We start from the raw sequence: 19938 nt of genomic DNA, 5'->3' as shown, positions 1-19938 counted from the left end.
TTCCTAAACATTTCATAATAAGGCAGAACTTAAGTTCAAAAAAAAAATTTAATTTTGACTATTTAGTACATTTAATCTAGGACTCAAGTCTAGTTGTGTAATGTTTAAGTTGTCAAATAATTAACCCACCCAAATAAATTAATATTTACTCTTTGTCAAAGTAACCTAAATTTTTTTTTCCAAAATAACCTACTTGGCAAGTCATGCAAAACTAAATAGTTGTCTAAAAATTTGCATCCAAAGAGAAAAATATAAGCTTAGATTACCATGAAATTTTGAATTTATACGTTTATAGTATATTATGAATGCAATAACATATATATGATATAACTAGTTCAATACAATTTAATCTTGTGTTTATTTTTCCTTCATTATGAAATACATAGTTAAACTATGAACTATTGGAATCCAAACTTTAATAACACAAACCTTTTTACAACTTCATGGTGACAATTAATAGAGTTTGCATTCATGGTATGACAGACTCTCTGAGAAAGCAACATCCATCAATACCCAAAATTTGCCCTTTATTGTAATTACTAATTAATTTTAAAAATTAGTTAATATGTCTATTATTACTCTGAATTGAGTTGTTTATGTGACCGGGTCATAACAAGGTAACTTTGAATCACTAAAACTCATTTGTTATACAATGGCTTTATTCTTCAATGGGTTAAGATGCTAAAAGGAAATTTTGGATTTGATGATGCCTTCAAGTACAAGTCTCAAGAAAATTTGGATGCAACACTATCCAAGTAAGTTTGATTTTATATAGTTCAATTTAGATAGATTATGTTTTAAGTTTGCGAGTAAACATTGAGGGGCATAGTATGAGGAAAAAAGCTTTACAATTGTGTATATATTCCTTTATTTGAGTAAGATTCCTTTAAATGTATTTTCCCTATTTACAGAATAATAGGGAAGCATGTAAAGTAGTTCTCTTTAATTAAAGAACAATTCCACGCTAGAAAAATTTGAGTCCTTTGCAGGTACTTTTCAAGGGGAATAGACATTTAATTCAAAAATATGGGAGGCAGAATGTTGGAAGTTGTTCTCAATCAAATTAATTGTGTATCAAGATTTGTTTTATTAACTCATGGTACCATCTTCTAAGTTTTCATTTACAAATTTCACTAGATTTATATTTTTGAATTGTTTTAATCTTTAAAATCATTTCATATATTTCAAATATTTTAAAAATGTCTATGTTTGCATGTGCAATTTATCATTTTAGAAATTTGAAATAAGTGCTTCAAGTACTCACTTGTACTTAGCTGCAAATGACTTCTTAATCAAACATTTATTAAAGCATATTTTAGGAGAAACCTGATAGTGTAGAACTACGAAAAATTATGAAATTTCACATATGGCTAAATCTTCTCATAAGACAATGTGGCTAAATCTTCTTATAAGACATTGCTAAATCTTTTACAAAATATTTATCTTGTATACCATTTGTGTATCAATTACTTTTTATTTTTTATTATACTCAAAGGGCTCAAAAAAGACCTTTGGTCTAGATTTGTTATATGCTTTTTACAATTTTGCTATTCAGATATTTTCCATGCAACTCATTTGTTATTCATATATGATATTGTAAAACCAGACATCATTGAAAAATGATTATATTTTATATGTATATTGAGCAATTTTTACTTTTGCAAATAGTAGTCATTATAATCATTTATCTCAGATTGCTTTTTCCCTTACTACTGGTTTGATATGAAATCTACTGAAGTGTTACTACTTGAAATTTGAACCAAGAATAGGTGAACTAGAGGAGCTTATGTTACAATATTTACAAATGGCTCACCTTTGTACTAATTTTGCAAGCAAAAAAATTTCAATTAAAAGAACTCTTACACCTATGCCTATATGGTGTGTTCATGCACATTCTTGACATGACAACTTGATATTAGTAAGGTGTGATTAATTAATGTCAAGAGCCAATCAAATTTCCACATATTTCTAGTATTTTTTAGCTCCCAGCTACTCAACCACATAAGTTAAATATTGCACTTTAATTGTCAGGGATTACAAGGACAATATAAATTAATATATATGTAATATTTTGTAAGTTAATTAAACTATACACAAATAAAAGTACAAAATTTTTGGAAATTGGTATCATGCATATTTTTATATAGAGAATAGTAGTCAAACTATGTAAGTTAGAAAAGTATACACGGCAACAAGTTGTACAATCTTATCATATTAAATTTACATTGTTTACTACTAGTTAGTAAATTGGTGAAATACAATCATATTTTTAAATATACTATATTTAAATAGGCAAATTAAAGAAAGCATAATGATGATAAATTATTAGAATTATAGTGAATTATTTTAATAAATCAATTACAAAATTATTAGATATTATATTAAATTTAATCAAAAAGTATTTTAAGATTTAGAAATAATTGAAAGGATTTTTCAAGTAAAATAATAATTAAGTTTATTATCAATTATAGGCAAGAACTTATAACATAGTGCTAACTTGTGAGCCTCTCATTTGGGAGGTCTTAGGTTCAAGTCTACTTGAACTAAACATAAAATAATAATAATTAATCTACACTACGGCCCAATACTTATTAAAAAAATAATTATCAGTTATTATATTTAATTTAGATAAATAGAAAATAATATATTTCTTGTAAAAAAGAATGATATACATCTATGTCTCTTAAAACCTAAAACTAAAGTCTATATATATATATATATATAACAAAATAAAATTATAATGAATACAAACTACTCTAGTAAAATTGCAATTTAGTCCAAGGAACTTTCAAGTTTTCGTAAGTGAAATCTTTCCACTTCACGAGAAATGAAGTGGTGAACCTCTTAACTAAAAAGGTTTAACCTAAGACTCTACTCCGGAATAGCTAGAACGGGGTGAAAGCTTCCTAATTAATACGAAAATATAATGATTGAATTTCAATGCAAATTAGTTTAGACATATGGACCAACGCATCCAAATCTACAGATTAAGTTTTGAATTCGTTTACATTTACTAAAATATTATAATTAAATTTCAGCTCAATTTTTAAGATATACAGGTCAACGAATCCAAATCTACACACCAAGTTTTGAATTTTTTCGCATTTTGTTATCTTCGATAATTCTAGAAGCCATCATGAGAAATGTCGTTCTTACAATCATTTCTATTTGTCAAAAAATATCATTTAACGCGCAAAAAGTGACTACCAGTTCAAAAGCAAAGGCACAGTTTTTCCTTGAGAGGTACATTTGGAAATTACTAACATCTATCTATTGGTCAAGCTAGATTAGGTACAGAGAGCGACACAAAGCCAGCTAATGTACACCGTAGTCGCGATTAAGAAGAAAAGAATGAGAAATATAGAAGGAACCTTCCTCCATTATGTACTCAAGTTGTAATGTTTTCTAATCCTATTTAAATCCCCGCCACAATTAATTGCAGTAGAACGCCGGTTTTGACCCAATCGCCGTTCCCTTTTACGGTTTTGTTCCCACTGGATATGATGCATAATATATCCTATCAAAAGTTGCAGGAAAATAAATTGCAGCCTGAATTTCTGGACAAAAAAAAATTAGAGATTAACTCCTAAAAAGTGGAAAAGACCCCACAGCAGAAAGTTTGATCGAACTGGAAGCAATACCCACACAGATTTGGCACCATGGAAGTCTATCAAACTTGCTAATTATATTGAAGGAAATCAATTGTTCACACACAGAGATCCAGAAATAATTTTAATTAGATTTCAGCATACTCGTGCACTAATTTCCTCCTTATTTGGCGTCTTAATCAGGGATTTGACTGGTTAATACATACAAAACTAAACTAAACAGATAGCTATCTTGGCTAAAATAACTTGTTCCCTGGACGGGCGCACTCTAGCAAGTTTCTTTGGCTGGCCTTGGCAATTTTTCCTCCGCGGCCAGACAAGAAGGATGCGGAGACTGCGACTACACCAAATCCCACTGATGCTGCTGACGGCTGGACTGTTCCCAGTCTGTCCCACAATCCCATTGATGCATGGAAATTTCCTGATAAAGACGATCCTCCCTCTGCTGGTACTACCTTGGCAGCCTGAGATTGTTAAAAAAAAAAAATTTAATGAATAGTGAATAGTTTCTGGCTGAGGCCATGTTGTTAATTCCGACTTCGGCTGTGTGAACTCATTCGCGAGGTGATCTTGTATCCCTCAGCCCTTTTTTTGTGAATTGTAAACTTAGAAAATTTTATTAATTGAAAAGGACTATTCATCAAAAAAAACCAAAAAAAACCAAAAAAACTTGTTGCTTTATGCCCACTTCTAAAAATTATAGAACCAAAGAACACTTTTCAGTTTTTTATATGATTAATTCAGGACGGATAAAGATAAGGGACGTCATAGTTCCTGCCTATAATGTTAATAATTTAGAGTAGGTAAAACTGGAGATGTAGATAAAGGAGAGGGAAGGAGAAGAGAAGTAGATAGGGACATAGGAAGAAATAGAGAGAGGTGAAGCTTGAAAGAGGGAGGGAAAGACATAAGAAGAAATATGGAAAATAGGAAGAGATGAAGACAAAGAATAGAAAACTAGAGATGAAAAACTATGGAGAGATTAATAGTTGTGAAAGATTTAGAAATGGAGGAAGAAATATGAAATAATATTTAACTAAAGTAATTGGAATAATTAAATAGTTTAAAATAATGTTTATTAAATATTAGAATCATAGCATAGTTTATTATAATATGTATAAATCTCTTAATATTATTTTAAATTTTAACAATCAATAATCTCCTTATATATAACCTTGTGAGAATTAAAATCACAAACTTAAAATTTTGCTTGGCACACGAAGGTGTTGAGTGCTAGTTTTGCTTGGCAGGAGGGTGCCAAGTAAGCTCGGCATAAGAGGAAGACAAGTGAACTCGGCACTCAAAGGGCAACTCAACACAAATGAATGCCGAGTGAACTCGGTAGCAAGCAATGCTAAGTGAGCTTGGTAGCCACTACAAAGTGGTGCTCAGTAGAAGTGGATGCCGAGTGAGCTAGGTTTAAACTACAAAGTTATAACCCAGACAAAGACTAGACCGAGTGACCAGACTTACAACGTGAATTTTTCCACCATTAAAACCAGAGAGCCAAAGTGTGAAACTTTCAACAATGAACTTCTCAAATGCAATGAATAGAGGAAGAACAATGGATTTTAGTATGCTTGCTTGCTTATTATTACAAAATCTGGGAGCATTCAGCTTCAACTAGAAAGAGAGAGAAAAAAAAAAAACCTAAAAACTTCAAACTCATAAAACCTAAAACTTTAAACTTGCAACTCTAATGGCTGCATTCAATAATGCCTGGAGCAATCACTACTTCACAGGACAAATCCAACAAACAACAAACTTACAGAATGAGAAGAGAAGAAACATGTGCAACTGCAGGCATGAAACAAACTTCATTCTATCTTCTGTACTTAAACTTGATCTGCTGATTGACTTCTTTTTCTTCTTCTATCTCTGCTCTGCTCTACAACTCTTTGATCTCTCTCTTCTTCTTCTATCTCTATCTGGTCGAATGGATCTAATCATTCCTTTTGTCTTACTGGCAAAAATGATTTGCCTCTCTTTTCCAAATTTGAAAAACTCACCTACCCGCATTAAATTTTCTAATCATTCTGCTAGCCCTTAGGGTGGTAGGTGGGCATTTGGCTCAAGAGGCAACCAAAACACATAAGATATTTCAACAAACCTTTGATTTAAATGATTATGATTGTAATTGTAATTTAATTTTAATTCTATTATGTAAAGTAATTTATTCACAAATTAATAATAAATATTTTAATTTTAATTTTAATTTTAAGTGTAATATAATTACTATTATAATTATTATTATTATAAACAATATGTTTCCTTCAAAATTTCAAACAAAAATATTTCTCTATTTATCCATTGCAAGCTTTTTGGATAGAATAAAATGCAGTTTTTGTTGTATTGACAATACTTTTTTTTTTTTTTTTTTTTGCAATTTCACCTATGATCCAAACACAGAAAATAGAGAGAAGAAAATAAATAATCAATTTCTTCTTTCAACCATAGCTATTGCTTTATAGTTTAGTTTAGAAATAAGAAGCTATGATATTTGGTGTAAAGTGCATGTCTCTATGCTTCCACATCTAGCACGGTTCTTGTAAACTTGGCACCTTATCACCTTATGTTTGGAAAAGAGGCATCGACAACTGGCTTTCATGTAGAAGAGTATAAATAATGTTGGATGTGATATTTGAAATCAGAGTGTCGATTATAATATTCTGACTTATATATTGATGGAATCCAAGAAAGATGATCTCTTCATCTTCAAACCCCAAATCCAAATCACCATCCTCATCTTCTAAGTTTTAGTTATATGTTACAAGAACATGGTCCACCCCAAAGGCTCCTATTTGATCTTTTATTGAATGTTGATCAGGATCTTGAAATCTGATCTACAACTATCATACGCAAAACTTTCCATAATTCTTCTAATGTGTTCTTTAGTCCCTTCTCATAGCAAATGCTTTGCTAAATTTGGAGCATGTGAAAGGTTTTTTGCCATGCTTCCTCTTGTAGTAAGTTTGTAGCATATGGAAGTCCTTCAATGCCTTTTCTTAGGGATGGTGAATGTTGCCTACATTCCTCTACATGCTAGTAGCATGTAAGCCTCAGCATTGCAGCAGGCTATTCCCCTCAGTAAATCAGGCTCTTCTAGCCTATACTATTATCCATATCCCCACATATGCATCTACATGTTCTTATAATTTTTGGTGTAAAATTGTTATATCTTGATATCATTTGTTTTGTGAAGATTAATGTTGTGACTAGAAGACTGTTTACACTTTATATAATCAGATTTTGTATCTTCTGTTGTAGGATCTTGTGAGAACACCTTTCTTTTGATATTTGAAGGTGAATGTTCAAATTATTTATTTGAATAAATTACATTTCTCTGAATACAAAGTAAAAAAATTAATTTGTATAATTAGCGTTGACAAGTGAACTGATAGCTTGAAGGGACTAAAGAATGTATCAAGTTACAATGACAATTTTTATGGATCAAAATTGGTTTATATGAATACCAAAGCTTAGGGTAACCCAAGATGGTTGTGCATGTATTTTGAACCTCAAATAACTAATAAATTGGCATTGATTTCTCAAAATCTATGAATAATTTCATGTTTTTATTTATTTTAAGGTTCTTAATTTTAGATATATGTGAGATCTGTTTGTTTGATTTCAAGATAAACACAATAATAGATTGATATTTTTATGTGTGTCATTTATGTGATTATACCCTTCTTTTAAATATAGGGGCAATCCATAATTGGATCTTGAATTGTGGATAAACCCCACAACAAAAGAATAATGGAATGGGAACCGACATTGAGGCTGACTACATCAATTTGGTAGCATAAAAAGTTCATCAAACTCGTCGATTCAATTGTCAGAGATCAATTATTCATAAACTTTACACATTTTGAAAAACAATTTAGATGTTAAAAATTTAATTAATATTGTTCAATTTGACTTGATTTTTTTAATTTTATTTTTAATGTGATTTTTGGACCACCTTGGGGTAGCTAGTTATACAATTGAAATAAAAAGTCATTTGTAAAAGAAGTACAAGTTTCTCTTTTTAATTGTAAATTGGTTTTATTTGACACTTTGCATACTTTTATGATTTTTTATTAGGGAGAGGAAAATATAAAGAAAATCTAGACAGAAAGACAAGAGGTGAGATGGAAAAGATGTTTAAAAATTAATGAAAAGTTAAAAGGAAATCTTTTAATAGAAGAATAGTATTGATAACGTCTTAGTTTAGGGGTCCATCCTAAGCCGTTGATTGAAATAAGTTTGAGCATCTAACTAAGCCTCATGCATGTGCAACTCCCAACAAGAATATCACTTTATCAAATATTGTCCTTTTAGAAGAAATAGGTCTTTTCAACACCCATACATTTAGACCAAGTCGAAAGCTTTTATGAAACTATCCCTAATCTTTACCTCTCAAAAACACATTATTTATTTCTCATAGCTTCACAATAATGGTACTAAACCATTGGTGTCTTTTACCCTTCACTCTAAAGGTGTAATTTGTTAGATCATTGAAGTCTAATAAGAATAGGAAGGAGTTTCCTAGGTCAACTAGTGCTCAACTTGTTCATTTGACTACTCAAAGCTTTGTCCACTCATCACCTTACCAAAATTTAAAAGTCTCATGATCATGTTTCTTATCAATATCATTTTGTTTGCATGATATGCATATAATAGATTTTTTGACTTGAGGCTTTGAAAAAATTATAAACAAAAATGATTTTGAAATTGTAAACATGACATCTTCCTCATATGCACTGATATGAGATCTTTAGAATAGCATATGAAAATCGATCAAAATCAAGGAAGGGGAAGTTTTGGTTAGTAGGAAATGGTCAAGTTGATATGTATAGAAAGTGTGGACACATAAACAATGCAAGAGAATTTTTTATCAAATAACTTTTTGTTGGAACATGTAAAATGGATTTCGCAAGGAATCTCTCAAAATATTTTATACAATGAAACATGCTAGAATAAATCTTGCTCATGTAAGTTTTTCCCATGCAATATGTGTTTTTAGTTATAAAATCTTAGTAGAAGTATGTTCATAATTCATGAAGATGGAAATTTGTTATGTTACATTACACCTATGATCAATCATTATTCATGAATGATTAACCTTCTTTCTCATTCTAGCCATCTTAAAGACACCATAAACTTCTCATTAAGATGCTAGATAATTATTTGATGGATGTACATGAATGTGTTTTCTTCAAACTATAAGCCATGCACATATATAGGCTTAAGAGCATTCATAGTGATAGCAGTTGTTTATTTGGATTTTTAAAAATATGTGATTTGTGTTCTCTCAAAAACTTATGCGAAAAGTCAATGGGTAGGGTGAGAAATAGTAAGGATGTTGATAATAGATAAAGAATTAAAAAGAATTCAAAGTGTAGTTGATTTTAAGTCAATTTATAGCATAATTTTATTTTATTATAAATATACATATAGATACACACACACACACGTGTGTGTGTGTGTGTGTGTGTGTGTGTGTGTGTTAATATTCAAAAAAATGATTAATTATACCAAAATCACAATTAAAATAGCAATTTGAGATCATAATATGATGGCACAATTGTATTAACCAAAAAAATAAAGAGTTAACACACACACACACACACACACACACACACACACACACACACACACACACACACGTGTGTGTGTGTGTGTGTGTGTGTGTTAACTCTTTATTTTTTTGGTTAATACAATTGTGCCATCATATTATGATCTCACATTGCTATTTTAATTGTGATTTTCATGTAATTAATCATTTTTTTGAATCACTATAATTTTATTACTTTGTGTCAAATTTCAATTGAATTATTTAAAATGTGATAATGTATTAATTAAAACACTTTATTACTTAAATGGGGGAGAGTGTGCAAATTTTTTTACCTTTAGGTCTTCAATTTGATATAACCAATTACATGTTAAAATATTAATATTTATTAATAAGCATACTAAAACATAAGATTTGTATTCAGTAATCAAATAGTTTTGATAATAGATGATTTAGAAATGCATGAATTTTGAAATTGAGGTAAATTCTTTTTTTAATTTTACAAAAATGGAGGATTTATGTCCTATGTGCACTAAAGTATTTATCCAAGATAGTAATAACTATTGTTGATTTTTCTCCCTAGTTACATACTTTTTTTAATGATTGTAATTTCCATTTATGCTTTACTGCTTCTTCGTGACTGATCACTACTGCAATTTTCTAACTGCTGCAAAACAAAAATGACTCAAATAATTATCTTATCACTTCTTTGGAACCCCCAAATGCAAGGTATTTTTTAACTGCATGATGTTGTGATTAACTATTTTAATTGACTATCATCTTGTTTCGTAGCTTCGTGACCATAGAACTTAACTGCCACTAAAAACTTGTGATGTTGCACTAGCCCTTTTAACTTTAACCTTTTCTTTGTTTCACAATCTCACATCCTTAGAATTTAATCACAGCTTTAACCACGTAAAGATGTGATCATGAGCTTTTCACTACTTTTCTACCTTAACCAGAGGTTAACATTAACTCCTTGTGATGCTACGACTACTTAGTCCTTAACTATTGTGAATACTTTCCGTGCTTTTGCAACTTAACTTACACTAGAATTTAGACTCTTGCAATAGTACAATGACCACTTCCTTTAACTATCAGATGCTCTTTGCAGTTTTGTGACTCAAAATCCTTGTTCATGCCTTAACCTTGCGATGTTGTGATCTGTTAATTTTTTGTTTTTTAGGCTCTTTATTGTCATTTTGCAACTTGAAATATCTTCAATGCTTTCTAACCCATGACACTATGATAACCATTTGATGTTAACTATTCCATGCCATCACAACCTTGCAACTTAATTTTCTAACTCAACACTTAACCCTATGAAGTTGTGATTACATACTTTCATTGCTTCGCTACCTTAACTCTAGATTACTCTTAACCACTTGTGATGGAGAGATAACTTTGAACTTAACTATTGCTATTAATTTTTGCATCTTCTCAACTTAAAAATTGGAGTTTATCTGACTGCTTGCAATCATGCAATGGTTCAAATTTCGACTGTGTGGTTCTTATTTTCTTCTTCGCAACTTTAAAATACCTCGTGCTTGATATTGATTGTGATCTTGTGATCAACGGCTTCTCACATCTTCGTAACTTAAACTTGACATTTAACCTTAATAGCTCTGAAGTTTCACTAACCATGTTGATGAATTTTTCATATCTTCTCATTCTTCAACACAATTAGTAATCATAAAGGAGCGATGTTGCAATTAAAACACTATTGCAATATCGCAACTTAAAACTTTTAGAGACATGATTCATAATATATTAAAATAATCAAATGACTTATGGATTTCAACGTATAAGCAAGATTTTTCATATATCCCTATTTATACTTGCATGTCAATTTTTGATCAATTTGGAAAGATACAAGACATGACTACTGCCCTAGGGTTTTAATGAGGAAAAACAAATTTTCAAAAACTCTAAGCAACTGAAACAATTTTCTTCCTCGTTTTAACAAGGATTTCACAAAAAAAATATTGGGTGAAAAAATAGGCCATCACCCCTACCAATTCTGTAGAGTACCCCACTACCTTGGCTAAGAAGATTAAGAAGGAAAAAGTTGAAATTCTCAATGTTGAAAACCTTGGTACCACTTCTAGAAAGGGCCTCAACCAGTCGAGTAAGAGACTAAGAGAGAAAACCCCCTTAATCAATCCTGGCATGCCTAATTCTAACAACCTCAAGGAAAATTCTAGCCCTAGACCTACACACATGGCCACTGGAAGGAATTATGGAGAACAAGATGAGGAATACATGTAGAGTGGAGATAAAAATGAGGATGATATGGAGGAAGGTAAGGATAGTCCTTTGGCCTCTAAGGTTTCAAATACTTTCAAAACTAAAACTATCACCTTGGATTCTAGAAAATTTGAGAATATTGAGGAATAGGGAATGGTCACTTCGTCGATCAAGATGGTTAATCTAGGTAGCCATACCCAAGTGGAGATCATAGGGGGTGAAGGGGAGGGCAAGGATAAGGTGCAAGGGGAAGAGAACACTCAACAGATAGAGGCCACAGTGGAAACAAAGAACAAAATGCAGGGAAACTTGGAGGTTGAAAAATTGGAAAGGTCCATTTGTTGATCTAATCAAAAGGAACATGGAGCTAGAGAATAAATTTGATAGGGTAGCCAACTTCTTGGTTCATGTCATGTACTTGGTGGCCATTGTGCTCTACCTCATGCAAACTAACAAGGATGGTGTCATAAATGATAAAGAGGTGGAGACTAATCATTCACTGTACAACTTACTCACTAATGACTAGCTTCGCTCACTACTAGAGAATTCGAGGAACCAATGATTGCTCCTCTTGCTGGTGTGCTTTTTGTTTTATTTTGTTTATGTTTGTTAAATACTCTTTGAGCCTTCGGGCATACTTAGGTTTTTTATGCTAGATTGGTATTATAGCCAATTTGTATTTGATGGCCAAGTTTATATATAATGATAATACTTTCAATGTTTTTTATAGTATTTACCTCACTACTATGCTTATGGGAGGGTTTTTGAAATTTAGAAAGGGGGTTGGGTAATTTTATGGTAATGACTGCCAACTAATCTTCAGACAGTTGTTTCTCTCTGTAATGGGTCAGTCCCCATTTTGTTTGCTTCCTAATTTCAAAAACATATTATTAGTTCATATTATCCTTTCATTTTAAAGGAAGGAATATTAATTTATTTATTCGATGTAATTTATTTTACTTTTTTAATATATTGTTATTTTATTTTTTATTTTTTTTAGTTGAGTTATTGTCCTACAATCTATAATAATAATAAAATTAATATTTTTTATTTTATCATTTATATGTTTACTTATTAATTTATTTTGTAAATAATTAGTGTACATTGAAAATTATAATTATATTTATTATATTTTTAATTCATCAAATTTGTATGACAGAATTTTGAATATAATAAATATTTTTCAAATATCAAATAGAGCTTAAACTTTGATTCTATTAATGCTAAATTATCTCTTGAATGACATTCAACACTAATATAACCATCCTAATAGTATTATTGTATTATAGAATAGAAAATTGTAATTATTTAGAAATTGGTTATATATTTTAATAAAATTTCCTTCTATAAGATTACATTATTAATATTAAATTATTATGATGTTCTTAGTTAGTTAGTCCTTCTCCTCTTTTTGTTATGTGGTACAGTTGAGTCTGTTCTTCCTTTGTGAGGCTTGGCCTCCTTGATTTTTGTGGTGGTACTTTGGTTGCTCTGTATTTTCTGAAACTCTTATATCTAATAGAAAAAAATTATTAGTTTAATGAAGAAATATAATTTGCACCAAACATGCTTAATTATGCATTTGCAAGAAATGATTCATGTTTATTGAAATAGTACAATGTTTATTTAATATAATATTATTCATTTATTTAAAATAATAATGACCTATATGCATAATTATTCATTGTTACTATAATAGTAATAGCCACTGCCTTTTATTTCAAATATAATGTCAACTATCAAAAAATAATTAAATCAAATACATCATAGTAAAAAAGATTATTCACAAGTGTCATGTAATGCTTAGTACTTGCCTATTTCAATAATACATACATACAACTTTAATATCTTATATCAAATAGACTATACTTCATTCAAATAGGGATTTGAGTATTTCCTAGAGATAAGAAAAAGATGTATACATTAGTTTCAACAAATAAAGAGCAAATTTGGGTTTTGATGACTAAGAATAATTTTAGTGTAATGCTTATTATTACAAATTAAATAATAAGAGTCTTCTATGAGATGGTTATTGTTGACTTTGCACACACTCTAACCACAATTTACTAAAGCATTACTTGTCGTACAATAGGAGTTGGAAGCCATATATTCTACAAACTAATGTGTACAATGGAAGAAAAGGAGACAGACAACACCACATTCATCTTTAGTTTGATCCCACCAAAGATTTGTATTCCTACTATGTTCTTTGGAACATGTGTTAGATTATGCAAGTCCATTTTCTGACTAATCAAACACCAACTTCTCTAATTCATATCAATAGACATGATGATAAACTGTTTGATTGTGAATCATATTTATTATCTCTAAACCATCAACTTTCTCAATTCAAATTCTTTGTAAACGATTTTCCAATCGAACTGAACTCAAGAACAATGATGACTTGAGAGCAAGATTAGTATTATATTTGAAATGTCACTCTTGGCATGTAATCTTGTATCATTATTTTGTCTATTAAATATTACTAGCCATTAATATTGATTATCAATTGGAATACTTGTAATGTGGTATGAACTAATTGTTTCTTGGCTTTATTATTTGATCCTTGGATAATATGTTATTGAATTTAGCCTAGAAATTAATACCCAAATCTTTTGAATTTGAAGTTTAAACTACCCTTTTTCAAAAAGATAAGAAATTAATATATTAAACAATTTCAAAACAATTGTACTTCTCAAATACCATACAACCTATGTCGTTATCAATAAAAGAAATGCACCTTATTGACATAAACATTGCATCTTATTAATGGATAAATTACGATTATATTTTTTCACTAGTCAATAGATAAATTAGTCCCACATTATTATACTAATTACACACAAAATAAACATATTATATGTAGACATGCAAATTAAAGAAAATACACTCAATAAAACAATTAATTATAATAATTATCCCCATAAATATTTAAAAATATTAAATATTGTTTTAATAAATAAAATTCTAAATAAAACTTTTATCTCTAATAATTTATCGACTGTAACATTGGCTACAAATTACTATAATTATATATTACTTATAAAACAAAACAATAATCAATTTATTTTCAAACTAATTCAACTGCATGCTAACCTCTTTTTTTTTTTTTTAATTATTTTAAAATTATAAATAATAAATCAAAACTCATATAAACTTATCAATCAAATTTTTATTATATTATACATTTAAAAAAAAAAAAATCAATTTCTTTATGAAAAGAGAATTAAAAAAGACAATACATGTATACATATCCTCTATACAATATATAGAGTTTTTCAAATTTTAAAAAATGGAGAACATAATGAATTTCACTTAAACTTTTGACATGTATTATTTATGCTTTGACATTTGTTCTTCATGTGATCTTTATATTTTATAGTCAAAAACACCAAATAATTTTAAAAAAATAACTTTAATTTTTCAAATATAAAATAAAAATATTGAACTTATTTTTTAATCTTCAGTATATATATTTTGTGACGAGCTTAACCAGCACCCTAAACATTAAGGTTACAATCTCTGTATTTTCACCTCAAATTTTTTAAGCAAACACATCAACAAATACAGATCTGATCATTCTAGAACGTATGGTAAGATATATGAATAGAACAATGGTTTCTATTTTACAAAGATCAAATTTGAGGCGATAGCAAAACCATCCTTTGTATCTTACAAAGGTAAGTCCTTTCTATTTTACAAAGATCTAACAGAGAGTAAAACCGTGACTAAAAAGGTAAGTGTGTGAGAGAGAAAGGTGCACAGGAAAATTACTGAACCTAGTTGAGGAAGTTAAAGAAGCAGAACGCTTAAAAAAAGTACCCATCGTCAACGTAAACCGACACAGATAAAGCGGAGGAGAGGACAAGGGGACCTACCGACCATTGTGGACAGAAGTAGTAATGGTCCCTATGCTACTTACAGAAAAGGTCGTCTGAGAAAACACAGCTCCAACCGGTGGCAAAACGACATAGATCGCCAGTGGCCTGGTGGAAGGCAGCTGCGGAAGCTCTTCATTCGGGTTCATCAGCAGTTGAATGGCTTGTCTCATTGATGGTCGCAACTGTGGATCAGGATGGGAGCACGCTAAACCCAAGATCAACACCCTTCGTATCTCCTCTGCATCATAATCAGGCCCGTCCAATTTGGGATCCACAGTGTCCAAAACCCTATCCTTACTATACATCCCCCAGACCCAGTCCACTAAATTTCCATCCGCCAATGGAGACTTGCGCTCCACCACCCGCCTCCCCGTGGCAACCTCCAACAACACAATCCCAAAACTGAACACGTCCGACTCTGCGGTGGCCTTGCCAGTGTAGCTACACTCTGGCGCCATGTACCCCGGCGTACCCGCCAGTCGGGTCGTCACATCAGGAGTAGCATCGTCGTGTTCGATAGACCTGGCCAGACCGAAGTCCCCAAGGCGGGCATTGAATTCCCCGTCGAGCATCACATTGCTGGGCTTCACGTCCCGGTGAACAACCCGCTGCTCCCATTCTTCGTGAAGGTAAAGTAGAGCCGAAGCCAAGCCGCACAGAATCCTGTGGCGCCGCGGCCAATTCAACTGCGTTTCCCCAATTGTGTCGAAGAGAAATCTGTTCAAGCTTCCGTTGGGCATGTATTCGTAGACAAGGAGAAGCTCGTCGCGCTCATGGCACCACCCGTGAAGCTGCAACAGGTTCCCGTGGCGTAGGCGGCCGATGGTGCTGATTTCCGAGATGAATTCCTTTGCCCCCTGTTTCGACCCGGCCGAGATTTTCTTCACCGCTACAAACGCCGCTTGTTCGCTGCATCCGGAGTTGAGATTTCCTCTGTACACGCTCCCGAACCCGCCGGTTCCCAGAAGCTCCGCTTCGCTGAAGTTGTTTGTGGCGGCGACAAGTTGCCTGTATGGGTACCGCTGAGGCGCGTTTTGAATCACAGCCAGTTCACCGCTGAAGTAGCCGTGATTGAAAGCGGCCTGCCTTTTCTTTTTCATTCTCCTCAGCAGCACCCACGAGACTAATAATCCCACGACAATTATTCCGCCTGTAATGGATCCCGCCAAGACGCCTCCTTTGACCCCACCGCCCGATCCTCCTTGCGTTCTCGGCACCACTGGGTGGAATCTCAGAGAAGTGTTGGGTAACATCACGGAACTGAAATTCCAGTCGAGAATTCTGTGTATCTCGTACGAATTCCCTGTTGTTGCAGAAAACCCCACATACGCCGATCTCGGAACAGTGTTTTCGAGCTCCACCGTGTAGTTCAGAATGCTTCCGTAGGCTGAGCTACTGTTGGCATAGCGAGCGTAGATTTGCAGGGATTTAGCCCACCCGTCGTAGTGAACCCGAATTTGTATAGCTCGCCCGGCCTTAATGTCGATGCCGTGCCTTCCCATATTTTCCGTTGCGTTGGACTGGCTCCCCTGGATGTCGATCCCCACATGGTTGCCGTCAGGGTCGAATCGGTTCTGGTACGTGTCGAACTCGATGGCGAGCTGACCAGTCGTGTTTCCGTTTGTGGATTCGTCGAAGAGCCCAATCATGCTCCCGTAGCTCCCTGCTAGAAACCTTTTGCTGTTAGGGGCGATGATGAAGGCAAGACCGTCGCCGTTAAAAAACACGGGTTTCACGAAGATGGTGAAGAGGGAGGTGAAACTCGCCGGCCACATGGTGACCGGCTGGCGGTACAGAACCCTTCCGATCATGCGTGGAAACACCACATTTGAAGACGTTTCGTTCGAAAGAGAAACGTTTAAAGCGGCGTATGGATTGGGTGTGACATCGATATAAGCCTGTCCAGCCGGAACGGAAGCGTTCCCCATGTATATGAGCTGCTGGCTGTTGTTCTGGCTGAAGTAGGCAAAGGAAAAACTAGTGCTGCTGCCATTTGCCTGCTGTGCGTAGGAACCACAAATTAAAAAAGGAAGCAGGCTTATCAAAGAACAATAAACGCGCCTCCTCAACATGATCATCATCTTAACATCCAACTCCCCGCCTTTACAATACTGAATATGAGACCGCACAAGAACTGATATCCAGTCAAAAAGTATAGGACAAATATTAAATGGGCGTCTGTGGCCTACAGAAAAGAGAGATTAAGTATTGGGAAGTGGAAAAGCCACCAGACAAAAGATGGATGAAAGCGAAAGCTTGTACCATTAAAAATTTAATGTAATCCATGAAGCCTGCAAGAAAGAACTCTGTTATCAGACATCCACTTGAAGATTTTTTATTAAAAAAGAATTAACAGATTTTCAAATATTCCAGAACCAAAATACCAAAACCGACCCTTCAACAAAGTCAGTCATTAGTACACTGACCCAGTAATTTCTGGACCAATCTGTTAACATCCACCTATCAATATCACAATATCATAATTTCACTTGCTGTAGAAATTATCTCCTAATTATCTCTTACTTATTAATCTACTTATCAGTCAATGTAAAAGCGATGGCATCCTAGATTTTTCCTACCTTGAATATGAGAGTGCATATATATCTATAACTAAAACTGAAATTAGAACTCCGAGTTTCTCGTAAAAATTACATATATTGGATCTTGAATTGTGGAAAAACCCCACAACAGAAGAATAATGGAATGGGAACTGGAAGCTAGACCGACCACATAAATTTGACAGTATAAAAAATCCATCAAACTCGTTGATTGAATTGTCAAAGATCAATCATTCATAAACTTTACACATTTTGAAAAACAATTCAGATGTTAAAATTTTAATTAATATTGTTCAATTTGACTTGATTTTCTTTTCTTAACGTTATTTTCACACCTTCTTGGGGTAAATAGTTATACAATTGAAATAAAAAATCATTTGTAAAAGAAGTACAAGTTTCTCTTTTTAATTGTAAATAGTTTTTATTTGACACTTTGCATACTTTTTTATGATTTTTTAATTAGGGAGAAGAAAATGTAAAGTAAATCTATAAAGAAAGAGAAGAGGCAAGATGAAAAAGATGTTTAAAGATTAATGAAAAGTTAAAAGGAAATCTTTTAATGGAAGAATAGTATTGGTAACCTCTTAGTTTAGGGGTCCATCCTAGGTGTTGATTGAAATAAGTTTGAGTATCTAAATAAGCCTCATGCATGTGCAACTCCTAACAAGAAATCACTTTATTAGAGATTGTTCTTTTAGAAGAAATATGTATTTTCAACACCCATACATTTAGACCAAGTCGAAAGCTTTTATGAAACTATCTATAATATTTACCCCTCAAAAACACATTATTTATTTATCATAGCTTCACAATAATAGTGATAAATCATTGGGGTCTTTTACCCTTCACTCTAAAGGTGTAATTTGTTAGATCATTTAAGTCTAATAAGAAGAGGAAGGAGTCTTCTAGGTCAACTAATACTCAACTTGTTCATTTGACTGCTCAAAGATTTCTCCACTCATCACCTTACCAATATTTAAAGGTCTCGTGATCATGTTTTCTTATCAATATCCTCTTAATTCTATTTGCAGGATATGCATATAATAGATTTGTTGACTTGAGGCTTTGAAAAAATTCTAAACAAAAATGATTTTGAAATTGTAAACACAACATCTTCCTCACATGCATTGATATGAGATCTTTAGAATAGCATATGAAAATTTATCAAATCAAGGAAGGGGAAGTTTTGGTTAGTAGGAAATGGTCAAGTTGATATGTTTAGAAAGTGTGAACTCATAAACAATGCAAGTGAATTTTTTATCAAATAATTTTTTTGTTGAAACATACAAAATGGATTTTGCAAGGAGTCTCTCAAAACATTTTATATAATGAAACGTGCTAAAATAAATCTTGATCATGTAAGTTTTTCTCGTGTAATATGTGTTTGTAGTTATAAAATCTTAGTAGAAGAAGTATGTTCATACTTCATGAAGATGGAAAATTGTTATGTTACATCACACCTATGATCAGTCATTATTTGTGAATGATTAACCTTATTTCTCATTCTAGTCATCTTAAAGACACCATAAACTTTCTCATTAAGATGCTAGATAATTATTCAATGGATGTACATGAATGTGTTTTCTTCAAACTATAAGCCATGTACATATATAAACTTATGAGTATTCATAGTGAAAGTAGTTGTTTGTTTGGATTTTTAAATATGTGTGATTTGTGTTCTCTTAAAAACATATGCAAAAAGTCAATGGGTAGGGAGAGAAATGGTAAGGATGTTGATAATATATAAAGAATTAAAAACAATTCCAAGTGTAGTTGATTTCAAGTCAATTTATAGTATAAGTTTTATTTTATTATATATGTACACACACACACACACACATGTATGTATATATACATATATATACACACACACACACACACACACACACACACACACACACACACACATATATGTATGTATGTATGTATGTATATATGTGTGTGTGTGTGTGTGTGTGTGTGTGTGTGTGTGTGTGTGTGTGCGCGTGTGTATATATATATGTATGTATGTATATATATATATATATATGTATGTATGTATGTATGTATGTATGTATGTATGTATGTATGTATATATATATATATAT

General features: G+C 32.2%; 1 protein-coding gene across 1 annotated transcript; it reads right to left on the bottom strand.

Annotated features, from left to right (window-relative positions):
- Positions 1-14985: 14985 nt before the first annotated feature.
- On the bottom strand, positions 14986-17665 carry LOC149553362 (L-type lectin-domain containing receptor kinase IX.1-like). Its single transcript, XM_089788825.1, has one exon. The coding sequence runs from the start codon at positions 17372-17374 to the stop codon at positions 15287-15289; it is 2088 nt and encodes a 695-aa protein (XP_089644951.1). The 5' UTR covers positions 17375-17665; the 3' UTR covers positions 14986-15286.
- Between the last annotated feature and the right edge of the window lie 2273 nt (positions 17666-19938).

Source organism: Cupressus sempervirens, chromosome 6 (genome assembly GCF_028749045.1).
Source record: "Cupressus sempervirens isolate cs-2001-9-10 chromosome 6, ASM2874904v1, whole genome shotgun sequence".
NCBI lineage: Eukaryota > Viridiplantae > Streptophyta > Pinopsida > Cupressales > Cupressaceae > Cupressus > Cupressus sempervirens.
This window is presented reverse-complemented; position numbering and strand designations above follow the sequence as displayed.

Excerpts from the sequence above, each read along its gene's own strand:
- LOC149553362 (XM_089788825.1), bottom strand. The coding sequence starts at position 17,374 with ATGATGATCATGTTGAGGAGGCGCGTTTATTGTTCTTTGATAAGCCTG.